Source organism: Acipenser ruthenus, chromosome 15 (assembly GCF_902713425.1).
Source record: "Acipenser ruthenus chromosome 15, fAciRut3.2 maternal haplotype, whole genome shotgun sequence".
Taxonomy (NCBI): domain Eukaryota; kingdom Metazoa; phylum Chordata; class Actinopteri; order Acipenseriformes; family Acipenseridae; genus Acipenser; species Acipenser ruthenus.
Genome location: NC_081203.1, coordinates 8,127,802 through 8,146,011, shown reverse-complemented (window position 1 = coordinate 8,146,011; position 18,210 = coordinate 8,127,802). Strand labels below are relative to the sequence as shown.

Here is an 18,210-nt window from a genome sequence, read left to right as displayed (position 1 = left end):
GTATAAATGGGTAATTGTATGTAAAAAAAATGTGTAAAAAAAAAATGTAATTGTATGTAAAAATAATGTGATATCTTGTAACAATTGTAAGTTGCCCTGGATAAGGGCGTCTGCTAAGAAATAAATAATAATAATAGATGGTGTCATGACCTCTAGCCATACACCACTTTTGAAAATACCTCCACTTGTAAGGATGTAGTGCTCTTGTGGAGGAAGCCCTAGCGTTCTGCAATGTACTAACAAGCGCATCTGAGAGCCCTAAGGCAGACAGTTGGTCCCATTCAGGGGCCACACCCATAGCTGGAGTCTGCCCGGTTCTGGGTGCCAGAGGGTACCTTGCGTCTGACTGAGCAGATCCTTGCGCAACAGGATCTCCCAGGTCTGGCCCTGCAGCAGCTGGCAAAGGTTAGAAAACCATATTCTCGTGGGCCATCTGGGGCCACCAGGAGAACTGTCACTTTTTCTCTCCTCACCTTCTTGCGGAAGGCAGGGAGCAACGGTATCGGCGGGAAAACGTACAAAGCGCTTTGGGCCATTCGTTGGCTAGTTCACTGCTCAGAGCTCTAGCATATTTATGTGCAGGGATGTCCAGTGGCCTGTCCAGGACCCGCTGACTCCTTTGCCTGCTCAGACCGCACCCCAACCCAGGTTGGATGCGTCTGTCGTCACCACTTGAAGGTTGTGTATCACTCCATCCTTACGCCTTCGCTCAGGTGACAGGCTTGCCTCAACCAGCATAGGGCTTCCCAGCATAGGCAAGACACGGTCAACCGACGGTGTCTGTCGCGCTTTGGGTGTAGCCGAAAGGCACTGATTCACGCTTGGATTGGGCGCATGTGGAGTAACCCCAGTTGGGTGGCTGATGAAGCTGCGGCCATCAGACACAATTGATTTTGACACAACACCAATTGTACTGTGAACCCTTGTTGAAACAGGGCCAGACAGTTGCAAATGGATTTATCTTAGTTAATAGACATTTTCGTTATCTTTACAGTTAACTAAAAAAACACTGGTCTACAGGCAGAGGGCATCGAGTCACCAAGCCCTGTGCTGCGTGCTCTGAGGCGCTATGTGCACCGAGGCACTGAAGCACAGTGCGCACCAAGGCGCTATGTGCACCGAGGCACTGAAGTACAGCGAGGCACGAAGTGCCGTGTGCACGAGCACTGTGCGCACTGAGAGCTGTCCGTACTGGGTGCGCCGAGTGCACCGAGCACCGAAGCGCTATACACCAAGCACAGTGGGGACTGAGGCACAGAAGTACCAAGAGCTGAGCCTGCACCGGGGTACCGAAGTGCCCCCTAGTGTATAACACAGTCAGGGTATTAGGGACCATGTCCCTCAGTGTTGGGGTTTAGTATTTTACCCTGGTTTCACCTGAAATTATTAACCTACTAGATCCCTTTATATAATGTATGGTATCACTTTTCTCAGTGTTTTTTTTTATTTCAAGATGAATTATAAAAGAGCAGTATATCTGATTGAAATCGCAAATTAAAACAAACCTGAAATGCATGCTTGCCTTTACCCGTTATAGCTATCTGATTGCTGTTGTGCAGGTCCGCACTGAAACCTAGCCAAGTTGTTTGATCTAGTTTTCATAAATGTGATTTTATTATATATATTTTGGTTAGGTGCTGTGATTACCAATGTTTTTCAATTGGACATTATACCAAATGGGATGAGCCACGGCAAATGTGTGATAGCAGCTCATCCCATATGGTAAAAATGGTATTACCAACTGTTTTCGTCAAGTTTAACTTCCTTCTCTCAAATTCCATTGGTGTTTGGGATACAGATTGCATTATGCACGTATTAATTACGTATGTATTATCCCCCTCCCAAGTCAGCGCAGGGGTGGTAGCGGAGCCAAACAAAATAATGGGACACTACTAAATTGGGGAGAAAATAACAAAAAATGAATTGGTGACTACTAAATTAAAATAAATAAATAAATAAATAAATAAATAAATACATTGAAATCTCAACTTGATGTTATTTTAGAGTAGGATTATAGGAAGGAGACACAGCGTTTCTGTGTGTATGTACAGAAATAATGTCACATTAACCCTGTAGGATACCTACCAGGGTCTGTCTGTGCTCTCCCCTTGAAGGAAGGCTGTGTCCTGGACTGCCCCATCCCAGGAGAGGTGGACTGCTGTCCGGACCGTGATGTCTCCTGCTGTCTCTCTTTCTCAACTCGTTTCTCTGCACCTCCTCTTACCAACCTCCTGAGGAAAGGAAGTGCAAATAGTTCATTAATTCATATTTACTTTAAATATTTTAATCCATAAGTAACTGGATTTGAATATCTAACATCATACAGTGTTTTTATCAAATGGTTTTACAATTCTGATGATTCTGTATTAAGAAGCAATAGTATTAGCCATTGGTAAAATGTTGTTATAGTGGTATGAACCAACACACACTAATCCACTTCAGAACCGTGGATTAGCAGCACCAGTGTGCAAATGTATCAGAACCACAATGTGTTCCAATCCATCACCTTGCCATTGCTAGTAATGCTGTGGTCTGTTACTGGCTCTCATAGGGATAATTCAGCATGATTGTACTGTACAGAGTGGCTGGAAGACAAATAAACTAATATGGTTTGATTTCAACACAGTGTACAGAAGGGTGGAGCAAACAACTATACTATTTTAGTATAACACCTGTATTAAATTGACCATGTTTGGGACACTACAGTTTGAAAATAGCAATAACACATTTAAGCCATTTGTTTCTATGCAAAATGACTAGCAGTCAGTACATTTTGAAATAATGGGCGTGGTGGTTGTTTCCACACACAGACACAGCACAGCGTTGTAACTTAATTACTGGTCACTGAGGACAATAGAGAAAATACTGCAGTGATATCAATTTTGAAGCGGCCACAAACTAATTCAATACTGCACTGGAAAACAGTGCTGCTTCCACACTAGGCTTAAACACAGGAGCAAGAATGCACTTAAGGCAGATGCTACTGTTTGCCTTCCCTGTGGAGTAAACCAGTGAGTGAGTTAACTTCTTGTCTATACTGACTTGTCATTACTCCTGCAAACAGGTAGTTTTAATGCTGAATTGCTGAAAAGAATAATTGTAGTGTGTGAGTGAAGGCAAGAACAGACACATAGTAAATATACTGCAACCAGAGTCTGCTACCTTACTTCCTGTAGAAACATCTTGTCTGTGCATAGTTTCTGGTATTTGTACTCAAGTGCAGTTCAAAATGAATTTACAGATGTCAGTGTGAAAGCTAATGTTTTTTTTTATACTGTGCTTCAAGCTCTGGACAGCTTTTGGGAATGTGCATTCCAGCTCAGAAGGGAACGCTGAAATATACACAGATACAGTACATATCTTCAGATATTTAGATACTCAATGGTTTTTGTCCTTTACCAAGTTTCATCACATTTGGTTAAGGGGTTGTTTGTATATAAGAAAAAATGTAAGTGAAAGGTATGTACAAATTTGCATTCGCTGTAGGGGACACTTTCGTTGCATCGGTACAGCAAGGCCAGACACAAGCTTGTTGTGTGCCCACTGGCTGCCTGTTGAATACTAAATAACAATGCTGTACTTTTCTGTGGACAGTCAGAGGGCTCCAGTTTTCACTTGTAATACTGTACGGACTCTTATGTCATTTGAAATTTGATGTTATACAGTACTTGTCACATTATAATTTGATTGCATGCTAGGTTTTATTTATTTTTTGTATTATCTTTTTCTGTAATTTTGCTCTGCTATATTTTTTGTGTCTGGTTTTCACAGACCCCGATTAGCATTGATCTTGGACTGGGGGTCTGAGAAACCAGCCATATCTTTTGTAAAGCACATTCAGGAACCTTGGCATAATAAGGCACTATTTATTTACAACTTCAGAAATACTAAGAGACTTAATTAATGCAAAGACAAATGACTAGAATTCTTCAAAAGAAGACTTTGAAAAAGACTTCTAGTCGAAACATGTGTTATTAAATGTATTAGGTTTCTTTTAGTATTTCTAAATTCAGCATGACCGAGTGCTTGATCATTGAGCATTACGAATGAGAGGAGGCCATTCGGCCCATCCAGTGAAGGCGCTAGGATTTACTGGGCCCTGGTGCAAGACAGTCAAGTAGGACCCCCCCACCCCCCTCCAAAAAAAACGTGCAGCGCTGCTCCAGCACAAGAAGAAAACCTTTTGAAAATAAATACATCAGCAGCAAAATCTGAATTTTTCAACAAAACATATTATAATGTTATTTTAAGATGACTGAACAAGACAGTAATCAATCAAGTAACAGTATATCCAAACATTTTAATAAATCAGTTGTGTACAACACTTAAACACTGCTCTTACAACTACATTAACTTCCTCTCAGGCCTCCACCTGCGCCTCTCACTCAAATTCCATGCAGCACAGACTGTGTGCCTAGCAGCCCGAATACCTGCTGCACATGAAGTGATCTTATACTGGGCATTCAAAGTAAATTGAACGTGAAATTCTATAGAAATCAGAGGTCGCAGCTGCCAACCGGCATGATATCACAGCGCACCCGCCAATTTAGTAAAGGAAGGACTTACACATCATGAATTCATCTTAGGGAATAAAATGTTTTCAGACAGAAAAAAAAAACTTTAGAAATGTTTAAAAATGTACCTTTAAAAAAAACCCATTTCTTACCTCCAGATTGCCCTGAGCAGAAATGTGACACTTCTAGATCTGGAGGGAAAATCTCTGATCTGGCAACACTGGTTCAGGCTCACTAAATTGCACCTTTAGTATCACATCTCCCAGCATAGCAATCACATGACCTTAACACTGATCTATTGCCAGAGTGCTTGCTCTGCGTCCCACCTCCAGATGGACAATCTGTCAGCTGTGATTTGTGAATTTGTGTTTTGATTGACAGTCCGCCAACACTACCTTGCTACGTTTTCTTTTCTAATCTCAGTGGAGTAGATGGCACCTCTATATTTTTTATGTCTAGTCATTAAAGTGGTCTCAGAAAAAAAAAAAAAAAGAAATGGACTCGGGGCTTAAAGGCTAGGCCCTGAGCCCATCTAAGCTCATCTATCTGGTTCCTAGTAGCTGATTGATCTTAGAACTTTGACAAGATGGGTCTTAAAGGATCCCAGTGTTTCTGCCTCAACAACATGACTACGATGGATAACACTATGTAAAAAAGGTGTTGTTTTGGTTGTTGTCTGTAAATCTCTGAGCTGATGGGCTGCTATTCTGAGAATTAACCAAAGAAGCAGAGAGAAGCCCAGTCGGCCGGGCAGGAATCCAGTGGAGCCAGAGAAACAAGAACAAAAGCTAACAGTGGCAGATGTTTTCTAATGGAACTAAGTGGATGTCAATTTGTGATTAATCCCCAATGAGCTTACATAAATCTCATTTCATCTTATTTTTCTTCACACGATAATAAGCTGTTTTGTCCCCAGCACCAGCACTGCCTAGTGACAGTCTCAAACAGATTAACAAAGTGGTGTTTCTGCTGACAAACAGCTTGCTGTTTTGTTTTTTGTTTTTTTGGTTCACTCTAAGGAAATATATCTAAGGAAAGAGTAAGGAGGGGAATGAGCCGTTAGTAAGAAAAGGCTATTGTTTCTGTAACAGGAGCTTACAGGGTCTCACAGACTTCAAATCTTTAGTAAGAGAACAGCGCCCCCTAGTCCACACATACAGAAAAACAAGGCGCTGAGTATAAATTAGAATTCATGTGAATTTACATGTGCTTAGTGTGTTTTTTGTAACATATTAAGAACCAGACTTTGTTCAATGCTCTGTACAGGTCATTTCTCATTGCGGGATGGTACTTAGATATGTTAACCCTCAGCTGAGCATATCTGAAAATAGAATAATACTACCCTTCACTTATTGAAATATGTATCAGCAGCAATGGCATCTATTCTCCGGTTTGAATGACAACTAGACCACACATTCTGAGGAAACCATATTACTCATGGAATATTTAGAAAAACGTTTGTATTAATTAGCAACAAAAACTTAAACCTATCCCATTTTCTAATAGTAATAGACCCCTCAGGGCTTTACCGTCTGCTCAAATGCTCTTGCCTTCAGCTTGGGACACTTTACCAGACTGTAAAGTCTCTTCTTCGAGTTATATTGCTTAAGTAATAAATAATCAATTTGTTTGGGAATCCTATATATGTGTTTTCGTCATCATCAAATGAAAGGGAAAGCCCTATTCCTCTGAAAGCCGATGCATACTGATCCTCTTAAGCCACATTATTTTAAAAAAGGGCATTAATGCAACAAATACCTCCTAAATCCACTAGTGCTTAAAGCAGACCGTTTTTAATAAACAGGAATTTTCAAGATATGTGATTTAATAAAAGTCTCTAATACCCTTGTGCTGCAAACCTTTTCACCTCATAAACTAAATGCTGCTTTTAAAACTTTCAGTAATTACTTCCTTGTAACTTAACGCCGGGCAGCAAAGCCGCTGAACCGGACTGGGATTGAGAAACAATAGCTCTGAAATTGAATTGCAGGGTGAAGCAGGTTGAAACCCAGTTGTGTGGATTGTACTCTAACCAAGTGGTAAGCAATCTCCTTAAAACAGCCCTTCCACTTGCATTAACATTACTCTTTTGGATGCTTACTATACATTAAATATATGAGTAGGACTGGATCATCTATGTTAAATCATTGTTTATGAGGAAAAGAATACCTCTCTCTGAAAATGTGATTGGGGAAAGCAGTTACCTCTTTCTATTCATTTTGTTACCATGGTGCTGAAAGGCCAGACTGCTCAAGCATCACTAACTGGGATGTTTACTCTAATCCAGCAGGAATGTTTTTTTCCCAATAGCGGGGCTGACGGTGTTCAAGACTGAAGCCCCTGGCTCCCTGTCTGTTTATCCACAGAGAAATGTAGGGCCTTTGATGTCAATTTAAAGTCAATATATATAGTACTGTAAAGATGAACTGGAGAGGAGGGCTATAGTGGAAAATTATTGACCCAAGGGAATACTATTATTATCGACAGGGGGCTATAATATCTCCAGGCTTACCACCCTGGAGATAACAACAGTCTTCCTGAGGGGCATTCAATTTCCACTATTAGCCCAGTCTGCAGTACATACTTGATATATGAGTCAGTCAAAATAATAAGAGAGGTAAGGTTGGATAGTAAATATGACTATATATACAGTAAAGCCACAAATATTTACAAGCCTTTCATTATGTGTTTTTCACGTATTAAAAAAAAACGTAAACATTTTTGGCATGAATATCTTAGTGCTGCACATATAATGAATTAATCTACTACTACCAGTGCAACAGGGCTCCAACATTTCTGGAGCAAAATAGGTTTTATGAGTGTGACTCGCCAAATATTTTGGCCGCAAATATTAATGGCTTTACAGTATTTTGTTTAAATATAGCTAAGTAAACAACTAATACAGCCTAAGTAAACAACTAAATAACATAAATAAATAACAGAACATGTTTTTGAAGTTCATACCTTTCTTTTGTATTATGTTTTATGTTTTGTAATTCATTTTCTGTCAATCGGTGTTCAGTTTTTTCATTCAGCTATTTTTATCTTGTTCTTTGGAGGGCGTTCCTTTGAAAAGGGGTGGGACTGACTGTTTTATTATTAATTATCCCCTGCACCTGGTAGTTATTGTTAAATTAGATCCAGGTGCAGGGTATTTAAAGAGTGCACTCAGTTTGCTCAAGGCTGCTGAGTAGAAGGAGGCAGAAGAGGTGCTCTGCTTCCGAGCAGTCGAGAGAAAGGTGGATGCAGTTTAAACCGGCGAGGTTTTGTTTTGTTGTTCTGTGTTTGGTGGGGAAACGGACTTAGCCGTCCCACTTATAGTCAGGGTGTTCCAGAGAGTTTAGTTAGTGCTCGTAAAGAGCTAGGTGTTTGTTTTGTGTTTGTTTTATTTTTGTGAATTAAAAATATAGCGCGTCAGCGCATAAAAATCCATTCCGCTGTGTTCTGGGTCGTATTTTTAAAGGGGCACAAACCTGTGAGTGGGGCGATCGATATATATATATATATATATATATATATATATATATATATATATATATATATATATATGTATATAATTCAGAGTGTCTCATTATTTTACCACAGATTTCCCCCCCCAGTTTAGAATATTCTATTTTCCACCTCACCACAGCAGTTCCCCACACAGCCCAGGAGAAGTGAAGGTTCAGTGAGCAGCCTTTGATCCCACAACCAAGTCCGTTTCCTCTTTTACACACAGGAACTTGAAGGCAGAGGTGAGCTCACTAGGTGCCAGGCAGGTAGGGTCTTCTGTAGTGCGATGAACACCACGCGACCGTGCTTTACCAGGTGAGCCACTCAGGGACCCCCAATTTAAAGTCGATATTAAAGTGATTCTAGCTAAAAATAATTATAACATACATTTCCACACAAAGCACATCCATTCTGTATATAGGTCTGAAACGTATAGTTTTGTTTTAGCAAACATTTTTTGTGAACCCGGTCAGACAAACCAGCATAAGAGAGAAAAGAACCTCAACGGGCACAAGCCTGGAGTTAAATGGCCAAGAGCTTGTGAGAAAACTGCATGGGACACAGTAAACACAGATCTCTGCGTTGCATTGGAAAGATTAAGTGGAACAGTTGAAAAGAAGCTGGATAAATTTGGGGACATCATCTACGCATATGGAAGTGAGAGGTTTGGAGTTGAAAAAAGGAAGGAAAAAGTACAAACTATTCCTGGAAAGTCTAGACGGCAGCAGGAGATTGAACGCTTAGTTAGAGAAAGGAGACAGCTGAGGAACCAATGGAGAAGAGCAGAACAAAGTCAGAAGGAGGGACTCAATCTCTTACAAAGGGTCATAAAAGATAAGCTTGCAACATTGCGCAGAGCTGAGCGCCTACGGAAACGCTACAGAAAGAAGGAGCGTGCGAGAGCTAACTTTTATAAAGACCCATTCAAATTTGTAAAGAAGTTATTCACCAGTGAGAAGAATGGCACACTAAAAGCATCTAAGGTTGAGCTGGAGAGATATTTGGAGGAAACACATACAGATTCAAAAAGGCAGGAGCCTATGTCAATTCCGTCAGACATCCCACCTATCAATCCACCAGAATACCAAATGGAGGACTGTGCACCTAAGTGGAAAGAAATAGAGCAAGCTGTGAAAAAAGCAAGGGCTTCATCATCTCCAGGGCCTAATGGAGTTCCGTACAGAGTGTACAAGAGTGCTTCAGGAGTTCTACGAATTCTGTGGAAATTGATGAAAGTGGCATGGGAAAAACAGGTTGTACCAAGAGCATGGCGCCGAGCAGGTGGAGTCTTTATACCTAAAGAAAAAGATTCTACAAGCATCAGTCAGTTTCGTCCCATCTCCCTATTAAACGTAGAAGGCAAGATTTTCTTCAGCATTATTGCTCAGAGATTGTCAGCTTACCTATTAAAGAACTGCTTCATTGACACTTCAATACAAAAAGCGGGCATTCCAGGTTTCCCAGGTTGCTTAGAACACATCAATGTGATCTGGCAACAAATTCAATCAGCTAAAAAGGAGAGGAAGGAGCTCCATGTGACATTCCTGGATTTGGCTAATGCATATGGTTCAGTGCCACATGAACTACTTTGGGCAGCATTTGATTTTTTCAGTGTACCGATGACAATAACAAATTTAGTGAAAGCCTATTTTGGAGATTTGCAATTCAGTTTTTCAACTTCAGAATTCAGCACTACATGGCAATGCCTAGAGGTTGGAATAATGGCAGGATGCACCATTTCTCCACTGGCTTTTACCATGGCAATGGAAGTAATCATTAGGGCATCAAAATGGGTAGTAGGAGGAGAGCGCTTGGCTTCTGGAATGCGACTACCACCAATTCGAGCATACATGGATGACATGACAACCATGACTACAACAGTAGCCTGCACTAATCGATTATTGGGCAAATTAACCAATAACATTGAATGGGCACGAATGCAATTCAAGCCCACTAAATCAAGGAGCATCTCTATAATTAAAGGCAAAGTAGTAGATAAAACATTCTTCATTAATGGTGAGGCAATACCAACAGTGTCTGAGAAGCCAGTGAAGAGTCTTGGGAGATGGTACGATGGGGATCTAAAGGACACAGTTCGTGTGGGAGAAGTTAGACAACAAGCAGTGGAAGGGTTGAAGAGCATAGACAGCTGTGCTCTACCAGGTAAACTAAAACTCTGGTGCTTTCAGTTTGGTCTACTGCCGAGGTTGCTGTGGCCACTGACTGTGTACGAGGTTTCTTTGACAACAGTAGAGAAGCTGGAAGCTTTAATCAGTTCATACATCAGGAAATGGTTGGGAGTTCCACGCTGCCTCAGCAGAGTGGGACTTTATGGTAAAGGAATACTGCAGCTACCAGTCTCTGCTCTAACCGAGGAGTTTAAGTGCGCCAAGGTCAGACTGGAAATGACATTAGTAGAGTCACGCGATAAATGCGTAAGGGAGGCAGCACCTGTGTTGAAAACTGGAAGAAAGTGGGCGGCAAAGAAAGCTGTGGAAGATGCAAAGGCTGCCCTTCGAATTGGTGATATCATGGGGCAAGTTCAGCATGGAAGAGGGGGTCTTGGTTTCAGTTCAACTCCTCCTACATGGCACAAGGCGGCCCCAGCTCAAAGGAGGAAGCTGGTAGTCAACGAGGTGCAAAAGCAGGAGGAGAGGATGAGGTGTATAAAGGCCATTTCCCAGGCCAAACAGGGAGAATGGATGAGATGGGAGAGTGTGGAACAACGTAAGATTGGCTGGCAAGACCTATGGTCAATGGAACAGAGCAGGTCTTCATATGATGTTCTCCCATCACCACAGAACCTAAACCTCTGGGTAGGAGAGGATCCCTCATGTCCTTTGTGTTCATCACCTGCAACATTAAGGCACATTTTGACAGGATGTAAGGTGGCTCTTAGCCAAGGACGGTTTACTTGGCGCCATGACCAGGTGCTGCGATGTTTGGCCTTAGCATTGGAAGACAAGCGTAACATGACCAATAAGTTGCCACCTGTTCCATCAAAACATTACACACAAAAGACAACATTCCTCCGCCCAGGAGAGCAACCACCAAGAAAAGGTGTTAAAACCAATCCTCGCCCAGGACAACTGCAAGCTGCTAGAGACTGGAATATGCTGGCAGATGTTGGTCAACGGCTTATTTTTCCACCTGAGATTGCCACCACTAACCTTCGACCAGATATTGTCTTGTGGTCTGGATCAGCACGCCTTGTTCACCTGGTAGAGTTAACAGTGCCATGGGAGGATGCTGTAGATGAGGCGTATGAGAGGAAGAAACTGCGGTATGCTCAACTAGCCACTGAAGCAGAACAGCGAGGATGGAGAGTCTGGGTTTACCCAGTGGAAGTGGGTTGTCGAGGATTTGTGGCACACTCTACAACCCGGTTTCTCAGAGACGTCGGATTCAGTGGCCAAGAGTTGCGTCGCACAGTGAAGAACTTATCTGAAGCAGCAGAGAGGAGCAGCAACTGGCTGTGGTTGAGACGGAAAGATTCTGGCTGGGGACAGGTAAGTAAGCTGGGCTGAGTTGAGTGGGGGACGGAGGGGGGTGATGCTGGGACGCCAGAATCACCGTCGAGCCCTCTTGAGGTGTCGTGGGCTAGTCGACGAAACACTGAGGATGGAAGGTGCCCACTTGAAAACCCCAGAGATGTACCCTACTTAGCTCAATCCAGACGGTTGTCATGCTGATGCGCTGGGGAGGCCGCACTTTGGTTGATCCCCGGAGCCAGCATCGCAGCCGTTGTGTGTGCTGATGCGCCAGGGAGGCAAAATAAGCTGATCCCTGGAGCCAGCATTACACTTCAGCCATTAACACCAGACAGAAGGATATCTACATCATCATATGGAAGGAAACGTAAATGGATGGAGATGCATATGGATCACATTAGTTTACTGTAAAGCTACGTCTTAGTTGGTGCTTATCTTGGCGAGAGCCGAGTTCAAATCAGCATGAAGTTTTAACATCTACTCTCGTGTAATGGAAATCATTTCATTAGCTACTCTGGTTAAAGAAATCTCAGCTTGCAGGCCTTGCTTTCTTTCTGATAGGTGAGGGAATGGAATGAGTTACCTAGTTATGTTGTTGATCCTGAATCACTGGGATCCTTTAAGACCCAGCACAAATTCTGAGATCAATCAGCTACTAGGAGCCAAGATAGATGGGGTGAATGGTACAGAAGTGAATCAGTCAGTGAACATACCCTGGTGGAAGGCTTCCATTCTGTGCTCCAGTCTTTGCTGTCCCTGCTCTTCCTGCCTTCTGCTTCCTCTCCTCACACAATCCCCGGGTCGTCCCTGTGAAGAATCTCTGGTTAAGAGATTTCAAAACTCAAGCAGTAAGAATATTGATTTTTGTGCTGAAGCTTCAGGTTTCCATCCCTTCAGTCAGCATCATTATGTTCAATAAAAGGTTCTAGATTTTTAAGTTTGCACAAGCATGATAGACACTCATACAAAAATGTAATATTATTTCTCATGTTAAAAAATGGTAAAGAAACAAATTTTGTAATAAGTTTTGTAACCTCAGTTTGTATAATGCACTACGAAAATTCAAACCTTTCCGCAAAAGAGTATTAGTCAGCCCTTTTTTGGCAGCTGGCTTGAAAAATGTCAATTGATAGTTGATAAGGATCCCTTCACAGAAAATAAGAATGCAATGTTTTTTGACAGCTGTATTGAAATTGGAACATGGCTAGGCTATAGTGGAAAAGAAAACTGAGATTTGAAGATTATCTCAATAAATTACAATGATGATTTTTGTGTGTGTGTGTGTAGAATTGCCTGTTAAACAGAATGATCTGCATTTTTAATGTAGCACATCTCAGCTCAAAGTTATAAAACCAAAACGTTTTATTTGGTACAGCAAATAGCTGGAGACACACAGCACATTAGTATTTTCTTTGAAAGGTGTATTTTCAACTACGACGTGAGGGGTGCCTTTGCCTTTTAAGAACCGATTCTTACTTACAATTACCAACTAAAAACAATTTCCTGCAATTGTTTGTGGGTTATTAAGTTTTTCCATCAGATCTTTTTTACAAATAGTTTTTGATTGTAACAAAAAGCAAAATTAGGGTTTTCCACGACACCCCTCAATTGACTTTCTCCAAATGAGTATTGATGGGTCGAATAGCCTTCTTTCATTCATACATTTTCTCATATTGTTAGAATTATTTACAGTTTTCCAGAAATGTAGTTCTGAAAGCCAGCCATGAGCCACGAGTCATTATTGACGCGAATCCTTTGCCATGGTAAAGAGGGTGTTTCTGGATTGAATAGTGCCACAAGGCAGGGTAAAGCGTTTATTTTCCAGTGCTGTGGACCCAGTGTACCTGTGGAGTCAGGCTGTGTCCTTCTGGCTCCAGGCTGTTCAGGATCCTCGCACCAGGGCAGCTCCTCACTAGCGGAGGTGGAGTCCTGGTCTCTGGGCAGGGCAGAGGTGCCTGACTGGCCAGTCTTGGAGCATCCTGGCACAGCCTGCTGCCTGGCTCCTGCACCAACAGACAGCCTGGCGCTGGCCCCCAGCCTGACAGTCTCGGTCTCAACCCGGGCACCCAGTGCTGCTGCCGCCTGTCTGATAGCCTTGACTCTCTCTGCCCGGCTCAGCGGCGCAATGCCAGCCCCCCCTGCTAGCCTCCCTGCGGGGGCTAGGTCAGCTAGTCTCAGTGGACTGGAGCTGCAAACCTCCCTCTGTGTGCCTTCCACACTCACCAGCTCCACTGGAGCTCTGGAGAGGGAGGGAGGAGAGACAGGGTAGTGGGAGCAAAGGGAAAAGGGAGGGAAAACTTTAATGAATAACAAGCATTCTAAAATTCAATACAGTATACTAAAATTTGCTTTACAACCACTGTCCTTCACGTTCCGTATCTCACAGTTACACAGCTAAACTAAGCAACATACAGTACTGTGAGAAACATCTGGCCTAAAGTTTACAGAACACCAGACCAATCCTCTGTTTTCAGCTTCCTCACTTAGAAGTAGAACCAATTAACCTTTTTAACGAGAAATGCATTCATTAATGACCTCATTGACTGAATTTGAAAGCGTTAACAGATTGATTTAATTAACACATTTGAAAATCACTTGCTACTAAAGCTCTTGTTACTATACCACGAGTTCAATACAATAACACTGGGTTTTTGAAAATCCTCCCCTATGTGTCTTCTGGTTTTCATTCCATCTGAGCTCTCAACAGCTCTGTTGAGTTAGCTGTAACATTTTATAAGTAGCTTGAACTTTGCAATTTTTTAGGAGCTGAGAACAATTAAAAATGTCTAATTAAGCAAATTATTAGGTAAATTAAGGGTCTAGTTAAGTAATTGAGAGCTCAGTAGGAATGAAAACCAGGACCAGGGTTGGGAAGCCCTGCTCTATTTTGTTCTGTATTGCTATTCTTAATCATGTAAAAGTCAATTAAATTGATCAGCAATGCATACAATATTTCATTACCATCTCCATCTTTCTTAGTGTTAAATTGGTACATACACTGTTTCAAGATATTTTGATAGAGCATTAACCTGTTTCATTCCTTAAGTAACACTGCCCTCTGTTGGCCACTGAATTTTTTTTTTTGGTGGGGTGGGGGGGGGGAGGTTTAGAGAATTTATTTACAGGTACGGTTAGGTATGAACTTGGCTACTGTTAATTTTCAACTAATTCTGTGAAACATCAGTGTGCCATCTTTCAAAAGAAATCATGCAGATGCTATGATGTCAGGAGATGACTGCAGGAGTCCATGAATCTAGCATCAAAAGCACTTCTGCCCTGGCAGTTCTTGACACATACTCATTGAAATGTATTATTGTACTTATCTGAGGCATTGACTGTTCCATGTGGTATCTCAATGAAAATGGCATGTAAGTGTACTGAACTCCCCCGACACTCCCTCCAGGTCACACACTTACCCTCTGCCCTGCTCCTGCGCTCTCCCCACCCCGTCCCCACTCCGCTGCAGCCAGTCCTGGGTGTCTCCATCACTCTGCCTCCCTGCAGCAGGCCGCTCCTTCTGTAAAGGGAAAAAAGAACCAAACCAAGTAAGAATCCTGGGGAACATTGTAAGGTAAATTATGCAGAACTTCAAGACCCACAATCTGAATTCTAAGGTAAAGCTAATAAGAAACTAAGTCAAGTAAAAATTTCAGCTTGAGCTTTTTTAGCACAGTATGTGATTTGTTCTCCTACCCACCCACCTGTCCCACACCATCTTTTGCTACACTGTGGTGATTAAAAAATATGTGGAGTTTATCTGTTTAAAGCAAAAGGAGGCTAGGAGTGTATGGTAAAGGTATGGGGAATATTGGTGCAAAATCAAGGCAGTTTGTGTGACAGACAGACAGACAGACAGACAGACAGACAGACAGACAGACATATGGAAACCGGCGATAATGTTGCTAAAGCTAATGAATGCTAAGAAAATGAATTGTAAAGCCTTTGTAGTATTCCTTCATTATTTCCATACTTACAGAAAAATGCCTTAATTACAACAAGATTTGTAATCTGGTCTCCTCAGTACTCCTGCTCACCTTGGTGTTGGTGTCTCTCTGCCCCTTCCTCTTTCTGCTGTGTGCTCCTGGACTTCGGCTCCCCTGGGCTCTGTGCAGGACGTCCCTCTGTTTCCTGAGCACCTCCTCTAGCAGCCCCCTCCTCCTCTCCTCTTCCCTGCGGGCCTCGCGTCTCTCATCTAGAGCTCGCCTCGTCCTCTCTTTCGCACGCCGCCCCATGAAGGCACGCACCTCCTCTGCACTGTAGCTCCGGGCCTTAGGGGGGCGCTGTGGTTCCTGTGGCCCTGTGTTTTCCTTCCCATCCCATCTAGCTGTTCTTCCTGTAGGTGGGGAGGAGTTTTCCCTTTGTGGAGCCTGATGTCTCTTATTGTGGGTGGGGCTTTGTGAAGGGACAGGTCTTCCTGCTGAGCGCATTGGGCTTTTCTGGGAGGGCCTATGCGAAGGTGAGGTACTTTTCTTTGACAAGACTGTGCTTATTTGGGAGGGGGAGGGGCTTCTCTTTGACAAGGTGGTGGTCCGTTGGGAGGGGGAGGGGCTTCTCTTTGACAAGGCGGTGGTCCGTTGGGAGGGGGAGGGGCTTCTCTTTGACAAGGCGGTGGTCCTTTGAGAGGGGGAGGGGCTTCTCTTTGACAAGGCGGTGGTCCGTTGGGAGGGGGAGGGGCTTCTCTTTGACAAGGCGGTGGTCCGTTGGGAGGGGGAGGGGCTTCTCTTTGACAAGGTGGTGGTCCGTTGGGAGGGGGAGGGGCTTCTCTTTGACAAGGCGGTGGTCCTTTGAGAGGGGGAGGGGCTTCTCTTTGACAAGGCGGTGGTCCGTTGGGAGGGGGAGGGGCTTCTCTTTGACAAGGCGGTGGTCCTTTGAGAGGGGGAGGGGCTTCTCTTTGACAAGGTGGTGGTCCGTTGGGAGGGGGAGGGGCTTCTCTTTGACAAGGCGGTGGTCCTTTGAGAGGGGGAGGGGCTTCTCTTTGACAAGGCGGTGGTCCGTTGGGAGGGGGAGGGGCTTCTCTTTGACAAGGCGGTGGTCCGTTGGGAGGGGGAGGGGCTTCTCTTTGACAAGGCGGTGGTCCGTTGGGAGTGGGAGGGGCTCCTCTTTGACAAGGCGGTGGTCCGTTGGGAGGGGGAGGGGCTTCTCTTTGACAAGGCGGTGGTCCGTTGGGAGGGGGAGGGGCTTCTCTTTGACAAGGCGGTGGTCCGTTGGGAGGGGGAGGGGCTTCTCTTTGACAAGGCGGTGGTCCGTTGGGAGGGGGAGGGGCTTCTCTTTGACAAGGCGGTGGTCCGTTGGGAGGGGGAGGGGCTTCTCTTTGACAAGGACAGGCTTCTTTTGGAAAGGCCAGGATTCCCATTGGATGGAAAGAGTCTCTTCTTTGCGGGAGGTTTGATGTCATTTTTCTCCTCTGAAAACAGTGACTCTGAAAAATAATCATATTAATCATAATAATAGTCATAATATAGGAAAACAGGTAGCTAGGAGTTTATTTTCAGATATCCAAAAATCATGGATTTTAAAACCCCTTTGTTATGTTTCACCAACTTAATAATAGAAGTCATATGTTCTCATTTATAATATATATTGACAACCCAGTTTTCATCCTTACTGTTATCTGTGTATATACAAGGCATTTTTGAATGGAAATGTCTTTTTGCACCATTACAAGAACACATGAAGATCTTGACATTTTTAAAACAGTGGGTGTTATTAGCTACTTGCCTTACAGGCATCAAGCATTGGATGTCACAGAATTTTCTAATGTTGACTTCAGATAAAACAGAGGTTATGCTAGTGGGATCACAGAACCAACTAAAAGGAAATGTGGGATTACATGAGCTCGACCCTTGCAGCCTCTCATCAAAACTTAAACTAGAAATTAAGAGTTTGGGGGTCATCTTTGATCCTGAGCTCTCATTTGAGACTCATATTAGGGAAGTTACTAAAGTCTAAAGTCTAAAAACACACTTTTATAAAATGGCTTTCTTATGTTAGTGGGTTTTAATGTAACTTTAAAATTGCTGCTTTTGTATTATGCGTATACTGTTATTTAAATATATTATTTAAATGTTCTGATTATAGCAGCTGTATGTGTGACATGCTATAGAAATGTATTGTGGTTTGTTGTTTTTTTCTGCTATGTAGTATACAGTGCTTTGTAATACTTTTGTATAAAAAACGCTATATAAATGCAATAAATAAATATTAACCTGTTAATTTATCCAGGACCTTGACACTCAAATGGTCTTTTGGAAAAATGATTATCAACACTAGTATTATCGTCAATAATCGTGTTTCGGACACGAGGGTAGACTGATAACATTCAGTCGACACCCAGGCATTCCATTCAAAATTAATATAAAGCTTTTTCCAGTACAATATGATTAGAAAAGAGAGAGTACCTCCTGACCCCTGGGTAGCGCTCTCTCCCTTCTTGGGTCGGGGGGCGGGCCCCAGCAGCATCCTCACCAGGCGCTGTCCATCTCGCCAGGCAGACACCCCCGGAGACCGGCCTCCTGCACGAGACACACAAACAGGCAGGTCAATACAGGGAGCACAGTGACCATTATGAAAAGGACAATACAACAGTGTACTTATTGCCAAGGATCCTATAGTAGTATGCATCTCAATGCAATTAGAAGATCTATAGTATTTTGGGCATAACTTTTTGTAACAAATGTTTATGTTAAATTTTATTAAAATTTTTCAGATGTAGT

The 18,210-nt window shown here is 42.9% G+C and overlaps 1 protein-coding gene across 1 annotated transcript in view; it reads right to left on the bottom strand.

The window, feature by feature from the left end:
* Nucleotides 1-18,210, bottom strand: part of LOC117422505 (centrosome-associated protein 350-like) — a 71,938-nt gene that overhangs the window by 39,999 nt on the left and 13,729 nt on the right. The window contains exons 9-14 of the mRNA XM_058987333.1: nucleotides 17,896-18,009; nucleotides 15,532-16,916; nucleotides 14,914-15,014; nucleotides 13,342-13,736; nucleotides 12,211-12,304; nucleotides 2,086-2,231 (exon numbers count right to left, since the gene is read on the bottom strand). Coding sequence (XP_058843316.1) covers nucleotides 2,086-2,231; nucleotides 12,211-12,304; nucleotides 13,342-13,736; nucleotides 14,914-15,014; nucleotides 15,532-16,916; nucleotides 17,896-18,009 — 2,235 coding nt within the window. The remainder of the gene's footprint in view (nucleotides 1-2,085; nucleotides 2,232-12,210; nucleotides 12,305-13,341; nucleotides 13,737-14,913; nucleotides 15,015-15,531; nucleotides 16,917-17,895; nucleotides 18,010-18,210) is intronic.